General features: G+C 39.3%; 1 protein-coding gene across 7 annotated transcripts; it reads right to left on the reverse strand.

Moving 5' to 3' along the window:
- Nucleotides 1–6,201: 6,201 nt before the first annotated feature.
- On the reverse strand, nt 6,202–15,817 carry MTFR2 (mitochondrial fission regulator 2). 7 transcript variants are annotated; one of them, XM_036381036.1, is made up of 9 exons: nt 15,743–15,817; nt 15,032–15,163; nt 14,585–14,689; nt 14,223–14,347; nt 12,044–12,258; nt 10,739–11,039; nt 8,557–8,743; nt 6,974–7,039; nt 6,202–6,772 (listed from the first exon to the last, which is right to left on the reverse strand). In XM_036381036.1, the coding sequence occupies exons 1-9, from the start codon at nt 15,806–15,808 to the stop codon at nt 6,626–6,628; spliced, it is 1,344 nt and encodes a 447-aa protein (XP_036236929.1). In that variant the 5' UTR covers nt 15,809–15,817; the 3' UTR covers nt 6,202–6,625. The 7 variants fall into 7 exon arrangements, 4 of the variants coding, with proteins under 4 accessions (XP_036236929.1, XP_036236930.1, XP_036236931.1 ...); XM_036381037.1 differs by having other exon boundaries at nt 6,659–6,775; nt 6,905–7,039; XR_004979972.2 differs by having other exon boundaries at nt 6,661–6,772; nt 6,878–7,039.
- Between the last annotated feature and the right edge of the window lie 3,798 nt (nt 15,818–19,615).

The raw sequence follows: 19,615 nt of genomic DNA on the forward strand, positions 1-19,615 counted from the left end.
ACTAAAACTAAGCTTACTTTAAATTTATTCCTACTGCTCCTTTATGCCAGCAGCTGTTGCTCAGTGGCAACTGTCTCCCAGCAAACACAGCTGCTGTGTTATGGCACGAGAACTATAAAGTGAAACAGAGAAGTGGGAACAATCAATCTGGTTTAACTTTTCCGACTAAACAAAATGTTGGCTACCAAAGAGAAAGCACAGACAGGAAGAATGAAGTGGACACTTCAAAGATTGACACCACTAAAGGTTAAAATTTGCCCAGCTCCGCAAACATCCCCATACCCAGCTTTACGGATACACCTAAACTGGTTCAAGTCACTTTGTACATGTGAGGAGCAAAGAATGCATATGTTTACAGAAGAGCAGTATAGTGTTTCATCTGAAAGAAAAAAAAAGTGAAGCTCTATGCCCTATTGTCACTTTGACTTTTAATCAGTAAAAAGCAGCATATTTTCACTAAGCTAGAAGTTATGTGTGTACTGGACCACAAAGAGAAATCTCCAATGGTCATTTTACACGGGATAAAGAGAATATTTTTTCAGAAAAAAAATTACTGCCAGCTCAAGCTCTTCTCTAACTCACCACATAAAATTTTCAGCCTGTTCTCCCAGAAAATGAAATAGCAGTTTTATTTTGCGAAGAGAATAAATGAGCCAGGTGTTGACTTTTTACTAATCCAAGTGCACATAAATACAGTTCATCATAATGCTAATAAGATAGAATCATCTACCCCTACAATTTAGTGTATATCACTATAAAAATAAAAAGATAAAGGGATTAAAATTTTGTTGTGAGACTTTATGCTGACAAAGCAGAATTTCTCTTTTAGTTGAAGACTTGCAACATAGACCCGGTGTGATACTGCTCTCTTGTGGTTAAACCCATGCAGTTTATCTGTAAAATGTAAAAACTATTTGTATCAATTATTTTAAAAGATATTCAAATGTCTTTTAATCTAAGACATTTTTAGCTGATCAGAAGTTTGAAGCAATCACTGCCAACTCCACCCCTGCAGACTTTACTGCCATGTCTCTGTTACCTAAAGAGAGAATTTAGACTGCTGCTTTTGCTTCTGTGTCCCATTGAAATCAAATGCCTAAAATGAGCCTTAAACAAAAGGTCAGAATACATCCATCCCAAAAACAATGAAAGTCTGAACACTCTTCCTAAGATACATAAATAATTTGCTTTTAAGGCCTACTTTAGCTTTCCAGTCTGGATGAAAATGTAAGCAGAAATGAAAATGTAAGGAGGTCTAGAAACACAGCTGGAACAAAAGCACCATGCTGTTGTTCTTTCAGTGTGCAAAAAAAAAAAAAAAAATCAAATTTACACTGCAGAAGGAGAGGTCCTGATGACAGGATTATTGGGGAAAATAACGAATATCAAAAGAAGGGCCTTTTGATTATTATAATCAAATTATTATTAAAATTTGTAAATATTATTAAAATTTGTAAATATTATTAAAATTTGTAAATAATCCAGCCAAATAATACTGACATGTGCCAAATTTCTCTGAAGTAGGAGGACAGCTGTCATCTTTAGCCTTTACTCACAATACAGTTTTAGATATTGTGAAAACTAGCACCACAATTCAGGACTGAGTTCCTAAACAAAGTGTTTCAAGGCATAACTATGCAGAATGGTGTACATTGCTCTAAATCACTGAAACATCTACAAACAGCAATCCCCACATTGAGATAGAACTGATGTGGAGGGATAGAATGTAAGAGAATAGTGCAGAAGGTATCTCACACGTGAGGAGTTGCAGCTGTACTAATCACCAAAGATTAGGAACAGGCCTGCCCTTAACAGGCCACAGCTGTGACCAATAAGGAGACGAGTGCTACAAAAGAGTGGGTTAGCTGGGTGAGGAGAGAGATGGAGCTTGTTGGTTGGGCTGTGAAGAGGGCTGAAGTTTTTTGTCTGTACTGAGAAGAAGAGGGAGTCAGTGCTGCGAGGAGATGCCCTTGAGAAATCACCAAGAAGGTATGGGAGCCTTTGAAGTATGATGACAACAAACTGATACCTGGGAAATGCCACTAGTGACCAGCTGCCAGCTGGATGTAACTCTATGCACCAACACTCTCTTGGCCCAGCTGTCCAACCAGGTTTTCACAGTGCATCTGTACAAGGCACGACAGGCCAGTTTCTCCAGGAGAATGCTGTGGGAAACTGTCAAAGGCTTTAGTAAAAGTCCCCAGTTAGCCAAGATTGATGATAAATGATGGAAAGTGACTCTGTGAGCATTTCCACCAGCTCCCTCAGTACTCTTGAGTGGATCCCATCTGGCCTCATAAACTTGTGAGTGTCCAAGTGTGGCATCAAGTCACTGGCCATTTCCCCTTCAATTATGGGGGCTTCATTCCACTCTCTGTCACTGTCTTCCAGCTTGGGGGGCTGGGTACCTGGGGAACAAGTGGTCTAGCTATTAAAGGATGAGAGAAGGAAGGCATTAAGTACCTCGGCCTCTTTTCAGGTCCTTTGTCACTATGTTTCTCCCCATACCCAAAAAACGATGAAGCTTCTTCTTGGCCTCCCTGTCATTACTAATGTATTTAGAGAAACATTTTTTTACTGCAGTAGTCAGACTAAGTTTTAGTTGGGCTTTGACTATTGTAATTTTCTCCTGGAGTTGCCTCACAAAATTATTGTAGTCCTCCTGCATTGCCTGCCCCTTCTTCCAAAGGTCATAGGCCAAAGCTCTGCGTCCAGCCAGACAGGTCTTCCCCACCTCCACAGAAATCACCTCCTACTCTGCCAGTAGCATTTTCTTCTTGAAGAATGTCATCTTTCCTGGACTCCTTTGCCTTCTGGGACTGTCCTTCAAGAGATTCACTCAGTCTCCTAGACAAGCCAAAGTCTGTCTTGCAGAAGTCCAGGATAGCAGAACTGTTGACTCCCCTTCTTACTTCTCTGAGAACTGAAAACGCTAGTGCGCTGGGATTACTGTACCCAAGATGTCTCCAACCATCCCATGACGCAGCAGTCCTTCTTTGTTTGCACACAATAGGCACAGCAGGGCACCTTCCTCGCTGTAAACTACTCAATTTCACACAAAGGTGCAACAATGCCCTAAAATACAGTACACAATTAATAAAATATTCAGATAAACCTGGAAGGTAATACAGATGTAGCTGAAGTCAGCATCATGATGAAAAATGTATTGGTAAACAACATAGGGGTCTGAGAACCTAGTAGAGGAATCAGGATGATAAATATCTCCCAGGTACCTAGAACCACCAGCAAACAAATTTAAGAAAAAGGGGGAATAACATTTTGCAGCTGCCCTTCCTTAACACTGGGACATCATGTTTGGAAGTCCTTCTATTCTCTTTCTGGAATTTTAATGGATCAATTTTGGCAAGCTTTGGTCCCTGCACTTGATGGCATGCCATGCCTTTTGATGGCTTTCAGTTTGGTGAAGATTGATTTTTTTTTTAAGTATCCATGCCATGTCCCTCATATCTTCCCCTCAAGTTCTGTCTTTCTCCTTGATTTTTTCCCCTGCTTTTGCAACATCTGTCAGGTTAGTTTTGGCATCTTTTGGTCCTTTGCACTGATTTTCTCTCAGACCACTTTCTTGTAGCCACTAAAACTCCTGATTTTTTTTTTTTCCTTCAATTGTATTTCATTTGATCATATCTCTTTTTTAGTTGGTTCAATAGTCTTGCCTGCAGAACTTCCTTTCCCCAAGGTATCTGATCACTGACTCAAGGCTAACTTGTCTAGTAGGTTCCCTTTGTCATTTTGGCTTTGGCAAGAACCCTATATATAATTTTACTATTCAGGTGAACTAAAGAACAATGTCATTAATTGCTAACAAGAATTGACTGAGGTCAGTTAATACTGTTGGACACTCTCTGCTCTATCTTCATCCATGTACAGAGATAATATTGATCAATTAAATATCTATTAATATAATAATTAATACACATCAAATTATATATTAATTGTCCCTCAGTGAGTATTTGGATAGGTTTGGTATATTATAGGAATATGTCAGCAGTGGTATTCTGACAATAATTGTCAGGTAATTGCATTATTAAGTCTTCCTGTAATGGGAAGCTCACTGATAGAGAACACAAATCTTTTAGGATCTCCTAAATGTTTTTAAAGGACTGCATTTAAAGGTCTACTTTTCCTTCTAGCCCTTTTACACAAAATATGTGAAACATTTACTCATTTCAATTTTTTACCTGGAAAATTGGATACCATATACATACTTTTTAATTCTTTCAAGTAGAAAAACAAAACTGACTTTCATTCCAGCAACCACCTCAGCACCTCCTGAAGGAAGACATCCTGCCCAAAAATTCACTGGGAGTGGTAGGAGAGCAAGTTTTTCCGACGTCTTCAGTGATAAGTAGGCACAACCTTTCACAAGATCGTGCCAGCAGACCAATAGAGCACTCGTGTTCCTGAGCCTCCTCCTCCTTTCCCAGATCAATAGCAGAACTCTTGATTTGCATTGTGACTGAGCAATGCGGTCAGGGACCTTATGTAAACAAGGGCATTTGTAGGAAAAACATGGAATGGATTCTAGGTGGGCACAGGAAGCAGGAATGGTTCCCAGTTGTTGATACAGAAGTTTTATTAGTCAAAGAAAATAAGATGACAAAGCCACATTTCCATCAGCTCTGAAAAGGGAGAAAAATCTCTGCAACGAGTGATAGAGCTTTTCATTACTAACTTTTACTAAGCTTTCCAACTTCTTGGTATTAAAAACTGTCAGATGTTACCAGATACAACCCACAGACTTCTTTACATCTGGAATAAAGAATCTGTTCTTGTAACACATGTAGGTGGGGGAAAAAAAATCACATGGTCCACTACTTATTCTTTTCCCTAAGGAAGGGGATCAGCTATAAACTATATCACTTCACAATTCCCATCAAAATGACAAAAATCAGACAGTATCCAACAACCACAAGGTCACACAGCTCACTAAAATTTGCTGATGCTTCTGACACTAGATTATTGTGTTAAAACGTACTGAGAAATTTCTCAGAAGTCCCTTCTAAAATGAAAAGACACTTCCAAAGTCAAAATTCTCACCGCAAACTGCTCCTGTTGGCCTAACTTGTAGTTAAATTATGAACTCTGTGGAGAACAGAAAAATTGCAAAAGGAGTCCAAAATAATTGTCCTTCATGAGGAGAAGAAACTGTTGGTCACATAAAGCAACTGACGTAACTACCGTATGGCTTTGCACACAATTCGGTCTCTCAAAGAAGGAATTCCATCCTGCTTGTCAGTCACAACAGCAGGGCCCCAACCTCTGACACCCCCTGGATCTAGGAACGCTGATACAGACCAGATCACTTGCACTCACTGCACTGCAGATACTGAGCAAGAGGGAGCCAATTCACAGCCCTTATGCTCACTGGGACTCACCTGCCTGCGTGTCCTCTTCAGCAGACACCGCATGGACCTCCTTCACTGTCACTGCCTGCTGGTCTTGTACAGCAGAGAGCAGAGCAGCAGACAAAAGACAATGAGGAGCTTTGATGGAAGAGGGTAAAATTATCCAGCATGGGGCTGAGCTGGATATTCTGTACAGATTTCATAGCAATTATCAAGTCTAGGTAGAGAAAGGAGCAAATGCTTATTTTGGAAGAAGCATTGGAAGAAAGTGAAGGCCAAACTGTTACGGACCAATCAAGGAATGGGAGAATATGATAAAGTCCAATAATTACTAAATCCAGAAGAATTAAATGCTTAGAGGGTTTAATTTTAGCAGCATATAATATATCAAATCAATTAAGCTCCAGTTTTACTCAAAAGATAATTTTTTTAAACCAAAATGTAAGTATGGTATTTGCACACTAATTTCTTACAACTGTACAAATAAGACTCAGCAGTAAGAGGGGATGCAGCTGTCAGTCTTCTCCATGAAAGTGAGCATGGAAATAGAAGAGACACAGGATATAAGGGACACATTCAACAGTCTGACAGGATTTGGGTTTTATACATCAGGATTTTTAGACAAAAGATCAGGTGACAGCAGCTCCTGTGATCAGTGGATCATAATAAATTCGTAAATAAGTGGCTTCATTAAGTCATTCCTACTCTGGCAGGAAAAAATACAAATTTTTCTTTAATTTAAGATTTATGAACTCAATTTAAGAACTTGTCTAATATGATCAGTTCTTAAGATACAAAAGAGTCTGCAGTACAAAAGGCCACTACCACACACATCTACAATATAAAGAGAATTTTATTTTATAAGCTCTCATAAACAAAACTGAGTTCACATGCACATGCCAAGATATAAATTAATATTTAATTACATATGGAATTTAGACTGTATGCAAGCAGATCTCTCTGCAAGGTCTTTTTTACCTCAGACTGCAACTCCCTCATATTACAGGCATTTAATAGATGACCTGCTGTTTCCTCACAGCACAAAGTTCCACAAATATGAAAGTTCATCTCCTGACCCAAAATAAATTAGAAAACTGTTTGCACATGGAATAAGGAGTTGCATCAGTAAACTGCAAAGAAAACCAAGACAACTATCCCACTCTCATGAAAAAGTATTACCATTATATACAGTAGTTATAACACACAAAAAGTTTACACTTCCTTGTTATTTACACTGGAGTGCAAACAGAGCATATACCTCAGCTCCCACAGCAATAAATCTTTGTTTTCCCCGCACACATACTGCTCTCTTGGATTCCCCAGGTTCCAAAGACACTGCTCCATAGCAATAGAAGCCTTCTCTCAGTTTTGTGCTTCTTGTAAAAGCACCACATCCACAAGTTGGGCTACTGAGAAACCAAAGAGAAGGAAGAGGTAATTTTACAAACCCTGCAATACTCAAACTTCAACAGCATAGGAAAGACACGATCTGGAACAACACGTTACAGCACCTTACAGCAGTTTCAAAGTAGGCCCACCATTTATACACACTGAACATTCCTTGGCAGCCTCCACTATATCTGAGCTCTTGCTTTCCATGCTGGTACCTGCTTAACTCCATCAGTTCTTGTAAGGCTGGGTTTTGCATTTGGCTTCAGACTGCAGCGCCCAACCTGAAGAGCAGAGACGAAGTTAAAATTATACCCAAGAAACTGAATTAGAAGATGTTTACAAGAAAAACATTTTGGAAGAGTTGTTGCACTTCTCTCAACATAGAAAGAATAAAATACTAAGTCTATAGAGTTGGTTTAAGTACATTTATTCTTCAAAACACTTAACAGCTAACAGAGGCTTGGTTACAAACTCATGAGATTATTCTGCTTTAACCAGAAAAATTCCATCTTTTTGTATCTACTCCTGAACTGATGCTGGCCTTAAGCAGTCTCTCTTCCAAGACTTCATAAACCAGCTGTCAAATCCTGGAACAAAAGCTATTCCATATACAAGCTGTTCCAGGAGCTAGTTTTGATCGTTGTATCTAGAATCAGGAATGTCAGCTATGCAGTGCAATAGTCTGCAGCATCAAAAATACCAGCATGGTTATTTTTAGGACATTTTAATTTCTCCTTTGGGGGAAAAAAAGTCAAAGAAATTTATTAAGACTGCACCAGGTACTGCTGACACACTGCAGTCTGTAAAATATATGCTACATTTAGCCTGGAAAATCCTTGTGGCAGCTGAAATTAAAAAAAAAAAATATCAAATCATTACAGCTAGAAAGAGGAACACACATTAGTTTTCCTCAAGTTTTCAGCCACACAGCTAGCCACATGTAAGAGCAGCTTCCAAAGAACATCTATGAATATCTGGATTTCCACTGTATGTTCTCCATTACGGTAACAAATGCCACAGCCCAAATCTTTTCTCTCACTCTTACAATAAAAAGATAGAATTGCTAAGCAGAGAGACATAATTTAAATTAGTGCCACCTACTTCTATCCATCTCATCTGAGCAGTTCTGAGGCTTGTGGAAATGCCTAAAAACCAACAAAACAGCACTGCTGGACTGTATAAGCTGAGGTAACTGGCACAGGCTGATATGCAGAAATCAGTGCTCAGAACCACCTGAGTCCAATGGCTCTGTCTATCACTTCTTTGTTCCTAGGAAAATCTGGATTCTTCATGGGTTTTACAACAGAATCAAATCTCATTTTGGATAAAGATTCAAACTGTATGGAAACTACACTCAAAGGAAAATATTACAGACTATGCATTTATTTCCATTTCTGAGCAGTTAGGGTGTATTAGTGAGACCTTTCTGGACCTTCCTAATATCCTTATTTGAAAAATTAGTCAATAACTGTTTAAGCACACAGTTTCTATGCATGGATACCTGTCAGGTACCATCAAGGTACGGTCCATAGTTCACTCAAACTATGACATGAATTTTTAAAATCAGTCTTCTAAGTTGTTTTTTTTCTCTGCACACCTAGAAGTGCATTTACCAGTCCAAATCCACCAAATTATTTTGAGATTTTCTGCTTTGATTACACTTTAAAGAAAGTAACTACCTAGGCTGATGGCTAAAAAAATTGTGGAGAAGTTCTAGGCTTGTGAAAACTCTGCAAGTATCCATGAAAACAGCAGTCAGTTCAAGGGTACAAACACAAATTCTTATATAAAAACATACCACTGGAACCTCAGGACTAGAAAATGGAGAGCTATCAAAAGAATTATTTTCTTTGTCCAAGGAATCATCTTCATCATCATTTTTATGTGCAAATTTCTGCTTTAGAGCTTGAGTTAGTACAGCAACCGGATCCCAATCTGAACTTTGCATCTTATTGGGTCTAGAAAGAGGAGTACCTCCAGGAGACCTATGAAGGACAACAAAAAAGTTATTGTCTCCTGACCCTAATCCTGTGCTGACTAATCCAAACTTTATAGAGGCACAACTTCTGTAAACCTATTCTATAAATCCCTGATTACACAAGTAATGCTGCTGTTACATTAAAACAATTAATCAAATACAATTGATACAATTACACCCAACAACTTGTCAGCCACATTCTTAACCTGAAAACACAAGTTGTTGCTGTTCCATGAAGAAAGCTGGCAAAAAATCAACACAAAGTGTTAAAGTATTGCAAATAACAAGCACAAAAAAAGGCAAAATTGCAGTTTTTATACCAAGTAATTTAAAAGTTATATTTAAGTCTGTTAATGGGAATGTCCCACTAAGGTATTTCATAATAACTGTGAACAAAATTAAATTTAAATTTTATTCATTTTAAGTTCATTTAAATTCAGAAATCAAAACAGCAACTACACCCCAAAATTAGCATAAATGTGGAAGCTAGTGACTAGTCCAAAAAAAAAAATCATAAGTCTTTCTAACCACTGAGAAACCTTGTGGGGGGTGGTGGGTGGAAAAATCTAGAAGTGTTCAGAGTTCTGCTTGTAAAGTGCAACTTCCAGGCTGATGATTTGTACCTAATAATGCACACTGACAACACCAAGTTTTAAGTCTGGCAGTTACAGTAATGGCTGCTTAACACAAAACCTGAGAGGACTGAGTTCATGGTCCCTACAAAAACAAGCCCTCACAGCACTTGCACAATGTGTAAGATGGTGTTTGGGGGGTAGAAAATGGGATCTTCAGGCTCTCAGTTCTGAGAACAGAGGACTTCCCTTTGCAGTGCACACAATTAACTACAGTCAGAAAAATTGTAACAATTTCAATTATTACTCCTCTCAAAAATATAAATTTTTCATTACTCAGTTAAGCTCTACTTCAGAACATGTATAGATGCCTAAATCCAGAAAGTATTTCGGATGTACAAGCTACCACTTCCTGCTAATTATGCCCATGCTCAAGATGTTAAAACTGTCAACCTGAACATCTCATTTTCTTCATACATGGAACTATAGACAAAAAAACATATACACAGGAAACACACAGGTTTACCTAAGTGCATTTTATATTTGTGTTATTTACTGTGAGAATGTCATCAAAAGCATAAAGAGATGCTTTGGATTTGCATGCAAATTATTTGCCCAAGTTCTTTCCTAGTCATTTTCAGGGATAAAGCTCACAAGTTAAGAAAATGTTGACATGAGAACACAGTAATTTTTGCCAAGTGACATTCTTTCCCACATTGAGAGCTTCTAATATTCATTATAGGCTCAGTTTTTCTTACTTTTTCAGTCCAAGTTCAGAAAAGAATACTGAAGGTGTAATCTCTATTATACCTAGCATAGCAGAGACCAGAAGAGGTATTGAAGTCTTTAGTAAAACTAAAGACTTCAATTTTTTTTACAAGTCAACTGCACTTACCATCAAAACAGCTGACCACTAAAAATATTTAGAATCCTACCGAATACTGTACTATTCAACTGCACTACTGAAATACAAATTTATGAAACATTTTCAATAAATGATACATGTTTTTGTAAACACTTCAAAGCTTGAACCAGGATATTTTGAGTATGCTAGCAGTAGTTTTCTAAAATTTCACTGAGGATTTGGCCTTTCAGAGTGAATCCAGAAGGGTTTTTTTTCAGATCAGTTTCCTGTGCCTGTGCATGCAATCCTGTAAGCAACCTCTCACCTCCCCACACCAACCTGAGATTTGCATACTGAAGCAGCATAGCAGTTTAAAATGCTGCATCAGTCAGCATGTTTTAAATGCATCTAAAAGCCATGTCACAAGTATCTTATATTTCACAATGTGAACTCAGAAGCTGCCAACTTGAGTTTGTCAGGAGTAGCTGCTCTTTGAATGACTGGTGTTCTCTGGTGCTACTGAAGTGCTGCTGATGCTTAGATAGATAGCCTTGGCTTGCTGAGATGCACATCCAGTCCAACTTACCTCTCAACAGCTCGCAACTGAACTTTGTTTAGGTCTTTCAAAACATCCATCATACTGGGAAAGTTCTTTGTCCTCTGGTGATCAGTACTGTTAGCTGCAGCTGAATCACTGTTTCTTGCAGCTCGGCGTTGTTTGATAAGTTCCAGTGCAGAATTACTAGCATCAACAGCAGATGGTGCACCAGAAGGAAGTGGAGGAGGCGAGGGAATTACAAAGTGATTGTGAGAGACGGACAATGGCGTAGAAGTCATGGCTGGGAGTGGGTAAAATCCACCTGGAGTGCTGAGTGTTTTAAAGGCTTCTGCATACAGTTAGAGAAGAAAAACAACATATATTAGCATCTAAGATTAATCAGTTTTATGTCAAGATAAGACTGCCCTCTGAAAGCAGTCTTTTTTTTATACACCTTGCACATTGCAACACAGAAGAACTAAACTTAAAACAAACAATATTACTTCAAACCCAAAAATTCAAAATACATGAAGTAATAATCGGAAGTGTCTTGTGCTGCTCTGATTTTCACTTCTTGTGTCTTCAATCTAGGCACTAGATAAATCAGCAAAGTAGCCTGCTGCTACATAAGGTGATCAATGGTCTAGAAGTAACCTACATGAAGCAAAAGATAATCACAAAACATGCAAAACAGGTTACAATACTGAGCGCAATGGAGAAGAGACAGAGAAGACCCAACACAACAGCTGAATCACAGAAGTGCCTCACAATGCCACACAAAAGTACCAAGTACCTCACACCAGTCCAAGTATTTCAGCAACCACAGTGGGGTTGGTCTGCAAGTAAGACAATTGAGACTCAAAACTTACCAGGAAAAAAAAGAGGTCACAAGACAGAGGTGCATATTAGAGACCAACTACCCAGGATACATCTGTCTGTAGCATTTGTTTTTGTTAAAGCCCCAACCAGACTGACTTAGAATTCTTCCTCTATGCATTAGTTTAATAATTTGTTAGAAACAGTGCAAAACCCCAAAGGGACAAAGTCTTTAACTTTTTAAAACAGTTATTAGTTGCCTATAGATAGCGATGTTACTAAACTCCTTCACCAACATGGAAATTAGTATAAAGAGTACTTAGGATAAATTGCATTTGAACTTGGCAAATAGACCACAAAACAGAAAAGACAAAGTGCACCAAATAGCAAAAAGAAAAACAAAATATTATATTCAGTAAATTTAGTTGGTGTATCTTCAGTTAGAGAAGTTAAGGATATTCTCTACCAATATCAGACAAGGCAAGCTCTAAAGCAAAAAAAAGGAACATTGGTTTGCTTCAAATTGGAAGGGCTTACGTGAAGGAACACTTCCCAAGGTCTGCACTGAAACAATTGCAGCAATCTGAGCACGAAGAAAGGTCAGCTCATCTTCAAGGGCAGAAATTTTCTGGAGTGCTGCTTGATCAACACCAACTTTTTGTGCACTGTTTTTTGGAATGTGCTGTATTGAATCCAGACGTGGATATGGATGAGGAGGAGCCGTACTGTTCTCTTTTCTCCTCAGTTCAGTCCTACAAAGCAAAAAAAGGACAGTTTCAAAGGGCTCAGCCAACAACGGAAACCTCAAAACTACTTGGGCTGTTCAAGCAAGTTAATGTCACTCAGCAAGATGACTACACTTTTAACTACTCATAACTTCTGAAATGTTTCAAGTCTCCCTTTGCTCAAGTACAATGAAGATCCTTGCAAAGTCATCGTGAGAATCAGTCAGATAATTCACTCAGATAATTAAACATCATAAAGTCACACAGTAAGATTGTCATTATTCAATAATTATTAGACTGACACCATAAGGTGTCTCTCCCTTCCTGCCACATGAAAGGCAGGAGAGGCAAAGAATAATGATGTCTTAATTAGGCTTCAGAAATTATAGTAATTTATCAAACTCTAAGATGAACACTGCCAGCAGCAAAGTAGTTACAATCTTTCAGAAAATGTACTTGAAAATAATAAGGTTTAATACAGACTCACAGAACTAGAATCTCACCTTCTGTAAGCTACTATAACCAAAGACAGCAGTAGAAAATTGTGCTGTCTCAGGTTTTAATTTAAAAAAGTGTTTCAAGTCTGTGCCTGCAAAAATAAACTTAAAATATAAGTATAAAATCAAACTACCAGAATTTCATTATGAAACATGGAAAGAAATTAAGTTTACCTGATTCATTTAAGATGCACTAAGCTTTGATGGGAAAAAAGCCCAGATTTTTCCCTTATTTAAACATCCTTTAACTTCAAATCAGACCTGAAGCACTGTTTTCTAATTTGCAAAAACCCCCTCGGCTAGAAACACTGCTTGAGAAGGAAAAGATATCAGTTAGAAGAGTTGCTCTTGAAAAACATCCCACAGAGTCAGAGGAGGAGGAGGAACAAAGAATGGAAACAACAAAAGAATGAACTATCATAGTTCTGTGAATCTGGCCTGCACGAGCAGGACAAAACTGGACAGGATTTTTTTGTTCTTTCAACAATGTTCTTGTTCTTCTGCTACTTTACAGCTGTTACAAACAAACTTTAATAATTTAACAATTATGCCTCAGGAAACATAAGATGAAACACACTGTATCCAACTTCTCCAAGAAAAAGTGTGTCATTTGAATTCATCAATTTCTTGTATTTTCATTACTGGCAAGTACCACAAAGGTCACAGACAAAACAAATGCCAATATGAAGCAGAATTACATTGTCCTATACAGATGCAGTACAAGACAACACAAGTGTGCACATTTTAATCTTGCTTCTGGCTCTAACTCATCCTCTGATTTTGAATACATCTTTAGAGGAACAGCAAGACAACTTTCTATTTCTTCTCCAGCAGGGAAGAAAAAAGAGACAAGACTTGTATATTATTTGTGTCTGCAAATTCTAGGACTATTTGTCATTTCACACTACCTGAAATATTTTGTAATTTGTAAAAATATTTTCCTTCAGCCCTCTATAAAAGCTAGAAACATTTATATAAACTATATTGAAAATAATTTTAAAATTTTAAAATAATTATGTTTGTTTTTCCATCAAAGCAGCCATCAAGGCTTACACATGGCACTGTAAAAAATCAAAGCCAAAAGGAGACATTTAAATATTTTTTCTTGTTTCCCCATTTATAAAGTTTATCAAACAGGCTGTAAACTAGAAAGACAAAGATAGGAATAGTCTTACAGTATACTGCAACAACCAGCTCCCTCCCACACAAAATAACTTGCAAGTGAATATCATTTAAAGTACCAGTAATGCACCTGACATACTACTATGAAGAGAAAAGAGGAGACTCAATTTCAGAAAACTTTCAGAAAAGAATCCTTTACATAGTCTTAATCTTCAGGTAAGGAGGAAGTGCCCTCGCTCCCCCTCAAACCCAAAAGCCCAAAATGTTTCCAAGAAAGATTAGGAATAATGGAAAACAAACTTAAAGACATAATCATGCACCATAGAGAAGGCCAAAGTTATTTCTTTTATTCCTTTTGACACTTTTACTTACCTAAGTCTAGTACATACTTGTCCTTCATCATTTGCCACCCACAGGACGTCAGCAAGTGATGGAGCCACAGGAGCTGGAGCTGCAGTTTGTTCATCATAACCCACTGGACTTGGGTCTTGAACAAACTAAAAACAAAGAATGCCAAAAAAAGGTATGAAGGGAAACTGGATTCAGCACATACTGAAGGTTCTGGCTCAGCAAAAAGGAATTTTTAAACAGTGCTATAATGAAGTTGAAAACAGTGAGTATAGGGGATGCACCACACAATTACACAAGCTAAAGAGAAGAGGAAACCTATGATCAAATTAAGAAACAAGAAAATACAAACAGGTGAAGTATACACATGACAACAAATTTCTTACTTGAAAATAAGGTCTGGGGTAGGGCTCCAAGGAAAGAATTGTCCCAAGTCTACGGACAACACTTCGAGTAGATCCATATTCCTTTTTTTGGCACACAGATGTGACCTAAAAAGCAGAAAACCTTTGAACCGGAGAAGCAAAATCAAAGCCCCCAGTTCTTATTCTCACTTTAATCAAAGTTATTTAATGATTCCATTTTACAGGTAATTAAATATAATGCAGTTTGGTTAACCTAACTTTTCAATGCTCTTCTCAAGCTGAAAGTCCAAAGAAGCCTACACTAGTATGACAGTGTCTAAAACACTGCTAAAATACAGAATATTTTTAAGAGGCACAAAGGTAAATATCTTGAGATACTGTCAAAAATGCTCATTCCATTAACTACATGCAGCTGTGTAAGTCTTGGGAAAGAACAATTAGCAAAGCAGTGAAATAAATTTAACATACCTTGGCCTGATACTTCCTTATGACAGCATATAACTGCTGGAAATGCCATCCTGATGAGACTGCTGAAGGAAGGCAAGTTCCGAGAGTACGACTGATACTGCTGCCAAACACGTGAGTTTCAAAAAACGCGGCCTGTCAAAAAAACCAGCAGCTTCCAACAACGGAACCAGAAAGTAACGAGGGCAGCTCAGCCAAATCAGCACTCCTGGAGATAGTCGCTGTTTTCCCACGAACAACGCTAGGACTATCTCAGCAGCACAAGCTGCAGCAGTGCCCCACTGCTGACAGCCCCGGAGGAGCTGCCCATAGCCCCACGCTCCAACATCAGCCCCTGGCCCGGCACCAGCGCCTCCTCAGCTTCCCCGTCGCATCTCTCCGGCTCTCTGAGCGCACGGAATTGGCTGCTACTGGGCAAGGGCTACGGAGCCTTTTATCTGAAACAGCAGAGCACGAGCAACCAACACCACTGACTTTCTGACGTTCAGCTCAGGGCAAAAAGCGCCACTTGACCGCCTGTGTCAGGGCAGTGCCTCCACGTGCGGGCAGCGTGCTCCGACAAACCCGGCTGCGGGCAAGGAGGGCGCTGAAGCCGCCCCACCGCCCGCGGAGCCGACCTTCCTCCCTCCCTCCCTCCCTCCCTCCCTCCCTCCCTCCGCAGGACGCCCCGCCCGAGCGGCTCTCCGGGCGCAGGCAGCCGCCGCCGGGTCTCACCTGGTGCTGCGGCCAGCCGAGGTAGCGCAGCAGCCGGCGGAGAAGCTGCAGCAGCAGCAGCGCCATGGCGGGCGGGGGCCGTGCCCGCCGCAGCGCCCGGAGCGAAGCCGCCTGCGCCCGCCGCGCCGCCGGCGGCCGGGGGCGGGGCACCGCGGCAGCCCCGCCAATAGGAAGCTGACAGCGCCACGGCAGAGCCAATGAGCGGCAGGGCGGGCCCGTCGCGGGGGGTGTCGGGAGGAGCGGTTTGAACGCCGCGCTGCCCGGACCTGCCCCTCTTCCTAGGGAGCGCTCCCGGGAATGCAGGCGGGCCACAGCGCACCGCGGCCAGCTCGCACGCCTGACTGACCAAGGGACTGCACTCACGGAAAGGTAGCTTCTGCCTCTGCCAACACAGCACGCACCAGCAGAACAAATGCACCAGAGCCTGTGAACTCACTGAATTAACAGTAAGGAGCTATACTGAGATGGTTTAGGCCTTCGATGTAGCAAACTCCTAACTACTTCATTCACACTCCTAAAACAAATACACAAAGTATCCTCAATGCAACAACTGCCCAGTAACACCTGACTACACTGACTTCAAAACGGGGCTTTGAAATTCCACACTTGCTCTTCCTTCATCTTTGTAAGATTTCTACTGTTTTCCTCAAGAGAATTTGAAAACTTGAAGAAAGTTAGCAGTGCTAAAAGTGCTTCTAGGAGAAGATATATCCTCTTCCTCCAGCTATGCAGTCTGTGCTTGGAGATGACCTTCCCTCATCTGTGCAGTCGGTGTTCCTGTTGTTAGTACTGGAGTTCCCACAGCAGCATTGCTGGTTACTGTTATCCATGTCAGGTGGATCATTCTCTAAGACCAAACACAGAGTAGCACTACTGGTAACACACACAGTAGTAACAGCATACTGTGGTTCAGGGGACTAGGAAGTTTTAAGCTTGAGGAGAGAAAGGGTAAAACGTTTTAATGGATATGTGTAGAAAAACTGTACGACAATGCTTGCCTTAAAGGAACAAGAAAAAAGTACTTCTCACCTACTCCTCCAACACCTCACTAAAGAAGAGGAAGTGTCAACACAATGGGAACACACAGCTCTACTGGAAAGCCAGGAAGAGACAGGATCTCTCAAGCAGCAGCAAAACCGAGGCAATTTAGTTTCATTACAGTACCAGTAACCAGCTGCACTGAATGAGAGGTGCAGTTGGGAACTCGTACAGAAATGCTTCAAGTCAGCAGGTACAGCTCTGAACAGTACAGAAGGGACCTGCAGGATCTTCTGAACAAAAGCATCTTCTGACAAGCCAGCTTTAGAAAACAAGAAGTGACACAGGGCTCAAGGCTTAATGCTGCTGCCGTACCTCTATAGCTGAGCCAAAGCTCAGGGACAGCTCTCCTTTTAAAGCACTAGCAACTGCAGGAAAGCTTTACTCTTACGCAGCTGCCCACTGTTACAGTAATGCTGATTGTTCCTGGGAGGAAAGAGGATGTGCGATTTAATTCCAAACCAAGAAACTAAATGGACACTGTACTAACAGTACAGCTACTGGATTCCATGTTGGTTGGTGGCCTTTTTTTTGCCTAGTAAAATGTATGCCTGATTTTATCTGAACTGCAGGGATAACTTCAAACTCTATGAATCCACTTCATCTCTGCATGGTGTCCTAAAAAGTGCTTCATTGCTGGAGAGCAGAGAGTCAGAATGAGTAGCTGAATTCAAAAGATAGTTAAATATTTTATACCAGCATAATGTCTACACAATTTTTTCCCCCTGTACCAGTGGTCTTTACCTTTTAACAAGAGAAATGCAAAATGCACTGAAATTCCATTCACAGGTCATGCAATTACCTTAGCAGCACATGTTTCTTAGCACAGTGAAAATTCACTCTTGTTAAAAGACAAGTGCTGAAGCACTAGACTTAGATTAAAAAAGTGAACTCCAATCCCACTTTGTTTCTTGCAGATCTCTCAGAGACAGACTGCAACTTGCATCTTTGACTACATTATCTCTTAATTCGAATTAACTTATTTAAAGAAATGTTAGTGGCTGTAATTGTGTGTTCTATAATCAAATTACATTTCTGATAAACTACAATGAAATTAGGGATTGCAAAAAACCCAGATTTTTATCATCTAACCTCCAGACTGGTTTGTAGGATCAAATGCCATTACCAAAGCAATCTCTACCAGATCTCCTTGGACATTCAGCTGAAGTACAAAATTTAAATCTGCCTCGTCTTGCAGGAATTGTACTGCTTTGTGACACACAGACCCTAACAATCCATTTTCAACTTGACATAAATGATACAAATTACCTGTTATATGGTCATGACAGCTCAAGCATATCTTGATCCTGTTCAGTTCCAGACTGATGTTTAACTTTACTTCATTAGGACAGGCTTTGACTAGTGTTTGCTTTGTTTGCAAAGTTTGCTTTGTTTGCAAAGTTTGCTTTGTTCCCTTTTTTGCTTATTCTAATTTAATATACACAAAGTCTGAGTTTTGCTGAGAAGTCCAAAGAATACTCTGTTTATCACTTCAAACAGCTATTAAAAGATGCACTGTACATGTAAAAGCCAATCTGGCAACAACTGTTTAGCTGGGCTAATGTTTTAAAACATAGAGAGGGAATGACTTTATTAACTAACTACTACTGGGAGACAAGTATTGCTCCTGTTTCCCTTTCTACACAGCTGCCTGCAAATTAGCAAAACATAAAATATAGTTTCTTCAGCTACAGTGAGGATTGTTTTGTTTTCCTTCCTTCTACTGTTTAATTTGTATATGGGAGTTAACTACTTCCTAACAGTAAAGCAAATAAGAAGGCATACATTATATAGGTATTTAATACTAATACCTCTATCAAAGTTTTCCTTTTCTTTTTTCCCCTACTTTAAAGATATTATGCCTTTTGAAAGGGTGAGTAAGAACAACTACACTTTTAACTCCATGTAACATTGAGATTTAGTTTATCTACAGCATTTTGAGAAAGACAAGCAAAGTAATCTTCTTGTATTAGAATGTCCTTGTTCTGGTAATTTAAGTATATTACTTTCATCCTTAACATTCTAGAGGTTAAGTGTGTAACTACCACTAAACCTAAGCTTGAGGGTTTGCCTTTTTTTTTAAAAACAAACCAAAAAACAAACAAAAAAAACCCAAACCACAACAACAACAAAAAAAAAAACCAACCAAAATCCCTTTAATATCTGCACTTCAGCTACATAAATTCTTACAGCACAATTATTAGAAATCAGTTGAAGAAAGTAAGATTCATTTCTCACACTTCTAGTATATATGAATTATATTTACCAATTCAGGTTTTAACATCTCTTCCTTTATTTTTTCAGGGATTTTGTGGTGTTTTGTTTCTCTTCTCCCACCTGGTCCTGTCCTGCTCTCTCATTTTAACTCAAATGCTGTACATGTGAATGACTCATTCTTGCCAGATTACACACCCAGAGAGGCAAGCCCACACAGAGAAATTAAAGAGGCAATTCTAACAAACTGTAAAAAGAAACTGCTAAAAAAGAAGCTAAATTGATACTGCCACCAAATTAACTTAAGTGTTCTGCTGATGACTAAGCTATTAAAAAATACACTTGAAACTCACTGTAGTTTGTATATGCATATGTATTTCTTAGGCTACTAATGAAGAGTGATGATTTCACTGCTTAAGTGAAATTCTTGCTGCACCCTTGCAGGGTGAAATAAGAATCCAGGTTTATCACTATGTATGTTCTCATCAACTAACATACAATCAGCATTTTGCACAGCTGTTTGTACATATACTGTGACTGGATAACTACCCTTAAATACAGTTCTTATAAAAAGGCAACAGAGAAGTAGTGATAAGTTTATAAAAAAATGCTGCTCCAAGA

Source organism: Molothrus ater, chromosome 3 (genome assembly GCF_012460135.2).
Source record: "Molothrus ater isolate BHLD 08-10-18 breed brown headed cowbird chromosome 3, BPBGC_Mater_1.1, whole genome shotgun sequence".
In the NCBI taxonomy this organism is placed as follows: Eukaryota; Metazoa; Chordata; class Aves; order Passeriformes; family Icteridae; genus Molothrus; species Molothrus ater.